The sequence below is a fragment of the Macrobrachium nipponense genome, chromosome 16, assembly GCF_015104395.2.
Source record: "Macrobrachium nipponense isolate FS-2020 chromosome 16, ASM1510439v2, whole genome shotgun sequence".
In the NCBI taxonomy this organism is placed as follows: domain Eukaryota; kingdom Metazoa; phylum Arthropoda; class Malacostraca; order Decapoda; family Palaemonidae; genus Macrobrachium; species Macrobrachium nipponense.
The window spans coordinates 4141561-4149147 of NC_087209.1; the positions used below are offsets into that span (position 1 = coordinate 4141561).

The 7587-nt window shown below is 32.3% G+C and overlaps 1 protein-coding gene across 1 annotated transcript in view; it reads right to left on the minus strand.

Moving 5' to 3' along the window:
* Positions 1 to 7587, minus strand: part of LOC135195244 (UDP-glycosyltransferase UGT5-like) — a 13780-nt gene that overhangs the window by 4274 nt on the left and 1919 nt on the right. Inside the window, exons 2-7 of the mRNA XM_064221509.1 lie at positions 7081 to 7254; positions 5033 to 5303; positions 2161 to 2205; positions 1502 to 1598; positions 1086 to 1179; positions 298 to 389 (exon numbers count right to left, since the gene is read on the minus strand). Coding sequence (XP_064077579.1) covers positions 298 to 389; positions 1086 to 1179; positions 1502 to 1598; positions 2161 to 2205; positions 5033 to 5303; positions 7081 to 7242 — 761 coding nt within the window. The 5' untranslated portion in view covers positions 7243 to 7254. The remainder of the gene's footprint in view (positions 1 to 297; positions 390 to 1085; positions 1180 to 1501; positions 1599 to 2160; positions 2206 to 5032; positions 5304 to 7080; positions 7255 to 7587) is intronic.

Sequence of the window (7587 nt, forward strand, 5' to 3'; positions counted from 1 at the left end):
AAGTATCTTTGCCGTGAGGTATTTTCTAAGCCAGGTTAGAGAATATTAATCTAGTAGTCATCTCGTCTAAACAACTTTGCTTTGACATTTTCTAAGCCAGATTTGGGGAACTTGATTCAATGTTTAGGTCAACATTGGAGCAATGGATTCTTTGCAGTAAGCAAGCCCCTCTCTAAAAGGACGTTCATCCCTCCCCGCCCCTCCACCGCCCCCCTGAGGGATTGAACTCCCAACATTCACGATACAAAACCAATGAGAATGAAATAGCTACTAAAACAGTTAGAGTCAAGGACTTACTTTTCAGGCAGCGATGAAGGCTTAACTATACTCCCGAGGCTGAAATAGATGAGGCCCTCCTCCCCAGATCCTTCTACCCACTCATGGAGATCCTATTGAAAAAAAGGTGAAGGATTCTTTCATTGGGAATAGGAGCTTTCTAATGTCAACAAACTTCGAAGTTAGTAGTTTTTAAGTTATGATGTAAACCAGTTTTAATAAGTTGTATCTCTTCTTTCTGTATTTATTTCCCTTGACCTCCTCTTAGTACTACTTCCTGATGAACACCTTAATATCCTTTGGAAGATTGACTTTCAAGTCCACTGGCCCTTTGGTGGGATTGTTCCATATGAATAGGTTTCATCTTCTGAATAATATATTTATCTAATTTAAAGTTTAAAGTTTGTTTGCATTATAACTGTAAAACTAATTGAACTTTAAAGCTTCTTAACATTATAACTGTAAAATTAACTGAACTTTAAGCTGCTTTACATTATAACTGTAAAACTAACTGAACTTTAAAGTTTGTTTGCATTTTAACTGTAAAACTAACTAGACTTTAAAGCTTGTGTACATTATAACTGTACAACTAACTGAACTTTAAAGCTTTTTTACATAATAACTGTAAAACTAAGCTTATTTACATTGTAACTGTAAAAACTAAGCTTATTTACATTATAACTGTAAAAACCAAAAACTGAACTTTAAAGCTTATTTACATTATGACTACAAAACAAACTGAACTTATTAACCAAAATATACAGCCATCTACAGAGCCGATGTTCCCAGACAACACCTGGTACAAATACCTGCGGGAGCTGCTCGGCAGGGCGGCACTGGATCCCTCCTATAGACACCACAGCCGGGACGTAAGGACGCGCAGGCGACTGCAGTTCCCTGACACTGCAAAGTAGACATTTGTAAAGGAACCTCTGTAGTGTCTACGGTATGCTGCTCTAGGCCTGTGTGTATATATATATATATATAATATATATATATATATATATATATATTATATAGATATATATTATAGTACACTACTCCTGTATATGCAAAATATATACAAATATATTCATTAAGCAACACTATAACGGCAACCCTGACGAGGGGTTAAGCCAAGAAGGAGATGTAACATATATATATGATACATATCATATATTATATATATATATAATATATATATATATATATATATATATAATAATATACTATACGTAGTTACTTGTTGTTCGCGAAGGTCAGTTGAAGCATTCCTGTACATGTCGACAATGGACGGCATGTCTTCTGGACAGAGGCCGCTCTCTCGACACCTCTGCTCGATGCTGAAAGTGTCGAAGGACATTAGATGTATTAGACCCATATTATTTTTTAAATGTGTTGATAGATTGATAGACCTATATTTTGAAGTGTATTAGACCTATGTTTTAAAGTATATATCAGACCTATATTTTAAAGAGTATCAGACCTATATCAAATTTTATTAGCTATATTTTAAGGTAAAGCAGACCTATATTTTAAATGGTATCAGACCTTTATTTTAAAGTGTATTAGACCTATATTTCAAAGTTTATCAGACCTTTATTTGGAAGTGTATTAGACCTATATCTTGAAGTATATAACAGACCTTTATTTGAAAGTGTATTAGACCTATATCTTAAACCATATCAGACCTATCTTTCAAAGTGTATCAGACCTATATTTCAAAGTTATCAGACCTATATATCAAAGCGTATTAGACTTATACATTAGCGTATCAAACCTATGTTAAAGGTGTATAGACCTATGTTTTAAAGCGTATTAGACCTATATCTTAAATGTATCAGACTGGTACTTTAAAGTGTATCAGACCTACATACTTCATAAACGACACCAACAGAACCTTACCCACTATATATGTGACGCATATAGACCAAAACCCCAGCATCCATCAGAGCACTGTGTGTCCTCTGCAAGAAGGTCATGGGGTGTTCGTATTCCAAAAAAGGGTGGAGTTGGAATGAGGAGAAGATAGGATTCCGATGAGGTTGGCCGTCACAGACAAGAGATCCAGAGGCGACAACACTACGAACGGGATCTGGAATGGGGATGGAATGGATCAGTGATGATGTTAAGGATTGGGATGATGTTTTGTGATGGGTATTACTCATTGTTTGATTGGCTACGTGAGCTGGATTAGCATTTGATGCTGTAGGCCTATCTCCAAAAGACAGTTTGGTTGGCTTAGCTTTTGACAGAGTAGGCCTATTTCCAAACACAGTTTGGTTGGCCTTAGCATTTTGATACCAGGTAGGCCTATCTACAAAAGACAATTTGGTTGGCTTAGTATTTGATAGAGTAGGACTATTTGCACAAGACAGGTTGGTTGGGTTAGTATTTGATTTTGGGCCTATCTCCAAAAGACAGTTTGGTTGGATTAGTATTTAATACAGTAGGCCTATCTCCAAAGACGTTGGTTGGATCAGCATTTGATGGAGTAGGCCTATCTCCAAAAGACAGTTTGGTTGCTTAGCATTTGACAGAGTAGGCCTATCTTCAAAAGACAGTTTGGTTGGTCTTAGTATTTAATATTAGGCCTATCTCTAAAAGACAGTTTGGTTGGAGTTAAGCATTGATACAGTAGGCCTATTTCCAAAAGACAGTTTGGTTGGCTTAGTATTTAATACAGTAGGCCTATCTCCAAGAGACAGTTTGGTTGGTTTAGTATTTGATACAGTAGGCCTATTTCCAAAGACAGTTTGACTGGAATAGCAGTTAATGAGTAGGACTATCTCCAAACACACACACACACACTATATCTCTCTATCTATCTATATATATATATATATATATATATATATATATATATATCTATATATATATATATATATATATATATATATATTTTATATATTTATATTTATTTATAGTATATATTTATATTATATTTATATTTATATTTATATTTATATTTTCTTTATATATATATTTATATTTATTTTATATTTATTTATTATATTTATATTTTATTTATTTATATGTATATTTATATTTATATTTATATATATATATATATATATATTTATTTATTTATATTTATATTTATATTTATATTTTATAATTATATTTTATATTATATTTAATATATTTGATATATTTATATATATATATATATATATTAATTTTATTTTATATTTATATTTTATATTTTATATTTATATTTTATTTTTATTTAATTTATTTATTATTTATTTAATTTTATATTTTATATTTTATAATTTATATTTATATTTAATATTTATATTTTATTTTATTTATTTTTATATTTATATTTATATTTATATTTATTTTATTTATTTATTTATTTATAATTTATATTTATATTTATTTATATTTATATTTATATTTCTATATATATATATTTATTTATTTATATTTAATTTATAATTTATATTTATATTTATATTTATAGATATATTTAATATATATTTATAATATATAATATATATATTTGAATATATATATATAATATATATTATTATATATATATATAATAATAATTATAATAATAAACTTGTTAATAGAAGGGATTAAAGTGTATTAGACCTATATTTAAAAAAATACATTAATTGACCTATATCTTAGAGGAATTAATATAAAGCTAAAAGGATTAATATCAAACTAAAAAGATTAATGTACAGCTAAAAAAAGGGTTTAATGAGAAGCTAAAAGGATTAATGTAAAACTAAAAATAGCTGGGAATGTGGCAGTAGGCCTAATGGAAAGGTGAAGCATGAATGAAAACTGGGAATGAGGAAAATTAATTAGAAGAAAGGAGGAAGAAAGAAGAAGAAGAAGAAGAAGAAGAAGAAGAAGAAGAAGGAGAAAGAAAGAAAGAAAGAAAAATTAAACTGGAAGTGAGGAAGAATAAAAGAGAAAGGAAGAAGAAGAAGAAGAAGAAGAAGAAGAAGAAGAAGAAGAAGAAGAAAGAATAAAACTGGAAGTGAGGAAAAATTAAAGAGAGAAAAAGAAGAAGAAGAAGAAGAAAGAAAGAAGAAAGAAAGATTAAACTGGAAGTGAGGAAAAATAAAAGAGAAAAGAAGAAGAAGAAAGTAGGAAAGAATAAAACTGGAAGTGAGGGAAAATAAAAGAGAAAGAAAGAAGATGAAGAAGAAAAAGAAGAAGAAAGTAAGAAAGAATAAAACTGGAAGTAAGGAAAAATAAACGAGAAAAGAAGAAGAAGAGGAAGAAGAAAGTAAGAAAGAATAAAACTGAAGTGTAGGGAAAAATAAAAGAGAAGAAGAAGAAGAAGAAAACTTGAAGTGGGGAAAAATAAAAGAGAAAGAAAGAAGAAGAAGAAGAAGACACTGAAAGTGAGGAAAAATAAAAGAGTAAGGAAGAAGAAGAAGAAGAAGAAGAAGAAGAAAGGAAGAAAGAATAAAACGAAGTGTGGAAAAATAAAAGAGAAAGGAAGAAGAAGAAGAAAGTAAGAAAGAATAAAACTGGAAGTGAGGAAAAATAAAAGAGAGAAGAAGAAGAAGAAAGTAAGAAAGAATAAAACTGGAAGTGAGGAAAAATAAAAGAGAAGAAGAAGAAGAAGAAGAAGAAGAAGAAGAAGAAGAAGAAGAAAGAATAAAACTGGAAGTGAGGAAAAATAAATGAGAAAATAAGAAGAAGAACAAGAACAAGAAGAAAAAGAACAGAACGACAAGAGAATGATAATTAAGAAGAAGTAAGCGAAGAAAAAATAAGAGTAACCCACTTAGGCCTATAATACAACCTTCAACCGGTAGAACGAGCCAGAGGTAGCAGTCGGAGCAGATGGACGACACGAAAGCCAGGTCGTACCTCTGGTGGACCAGGTCCTGCACCCTGGGGCTCCTCACGGTGTCGTCACACAGGGAGAAGTACATGGCGGAGGTGGCCATTCTCACTCCGTACTTCTCGTCGAAGAGGTTGAGGTCGAACTTGGCGAAGTCGCCCTCCGGTACGGCGATCTCCTCCACGTTGGCTCTGGCGACGCTGGAGGGGAAGGGGGTGATAAATGTCACCTGGAAAAAATCAAATAAATCGATCAATAAATAACTTACAATACTTGTAAAAGCTGAAAAATTCAAATAAATAAATAAGTAACTTACAATACTTATAAAATCTGTACAATTCAGATAAATAAATAAATAAATAACTTACAATACTTATAAAAGCTGAAAAATTCAAATAAATAAATAACTTACAATACTTATAAAATCTGTACAATTCAGATAAATAAATAAATAAATAACTTACAATACTTATAAAAGCTGAAAAATTTAAATAAATCAATCAATAAATAACTTACGATAGTTATAAAAGCTGAACAAGTCAAATAAATCAATCAATAAATAACTTACAATATTTATAAAAGCTGAAAAAATCAAATAAATCAATCAATAAATAACTTACAATATTTATAAAAGCTGAAAAAAATCAAATAAATATAGCAATAAATAACTTACAATACTTATAAAAGCTGAAAAATTCAAATAAATAAATAAATAACTTACAATACTTATACAAGATGAAAAATTCAAATAAATAAATAAATAATAATAAATAACTTACAAAACTTATAAAAATGAGCTTGAGTCACTGATAACACACACACACACACACACACACACACACACACACACACACACACACACACACACACACACACACATATATATATATATATATATATATAATATAATATATATATATATATATATGTGTGCGTGCGTGTGTGTGTGTGTGTGTGTGTGTGCGATTGATACAAGAGATGTACCGGAATGTATTTACCAGAGTAGGAGCAGTGTTGGGGAGACAGAAGGTTTTGAGGTGAGAGTAGGATTACACCAGGGGTCGGCTCTGAGCCCATTTATCTTTAACATAGTGATGGATGTTATAATAAAGGAAGTAAGGGTAGACAGTACCATGGAACATATTGTATGCGGATGATATTTGTTCTGCGCAAGAGAGGGCCAGAGGAAAAAGGCAAGGAGGGAAGACCTGGAAGTGAAATTGGAAAGATGGAGACAAGTACTGGAGGACAGAGGAATGAGAAATAAGTAGATCTAAGACAGAATATATGTGTACCACCACTGAGGGGATGATAGAGAAAGTATTCAGCTTGGTGGAGAGCAAATAAGGAGAGTTGATAAGTTTAAGTATTTGGGATCTTTTATTAACGCTGGAGGAAGTATAGAAGAAGTAAAACATCGGGTACAGGCAGGCTGGAAAAACTGGAGAGCGGCCTCTGGAGTTCTTTGTGACAAAAGAGTGCCGCTTAGGTTAAAAGGAAAACTTCACAAGACGGTGGTAAGAACAGCAATGCTGTATGGTACGGAAACAGCAAGCATGAGAAAAACGAGCAGAAGAAGATGGATGTGCAGAAATGAGAATGCTTAGATGGATGTCTGGGGTGACAAGAGAGGATAAGGATCAGAAATGACTACATAAGGGGTCGACTATGGTGGTGGAAGTATCAAAGAAAGTGCAGGAGGGGAGGCTGAGATGGTATGGACACCTGTTGAGTGAGAGATGATGACCACGCTGGGAGACATACTATGGGGGTGGAGGTGCAAGGAAGAAGAATAAAGAGGGAGACCAAGAAAGAGATGGATGGACTGTGTGAGAGGAGACTTACATGAGAGGGGAATTGATGAGGCAGAAGCGCAGGATAGAAATAGATGGAAACGGCTCATCCGAAACGGCGACCCCATATAAAAAATGGGAACAAGCTGGGAAGAAGAAGAAGATATATATATATATATATATATATATATATATATATATATATATACTTACATGGTGGTCTCTCTCGACCAGTGCATCGATAACACTCGAATAATAGTTCTTGTGGCTCCTTGTTCCTACAGGACCTATGAACAGGATCCTATAGGCGTCGCATCCTTGGAACTCAAACGTCCCGAATAGCAGTAGGCCTATAGCCAGGACCACGTGCTTCATTTTTGTTGATGTCTGAGGATAGAAGGGAGAAACGGTATCAATATCTGGGGCAAGGTTCTGGAAATAGGCCTAATGAATTTATTCCTGCAATAAACAGAGGGAGAAACAGCATCAATATCTGAGGCATGGTTCTGTAAATAGGCCTATAATGAATTTATTCCTACAATAAACTGCAAGAAGAAAACGGAATTAGTAGGACTAATGCATCTACTCTGAATTAAACTGAAACTGGTCACAAAGTATGTCTAGCCTACATACAAAAAATCAATATTTTAGGCAAGACTCTAGAAATAGACCTACTGAGTCTATTAATTCCTACGGTAAAGTGAAACTGTAGTTGAAAGA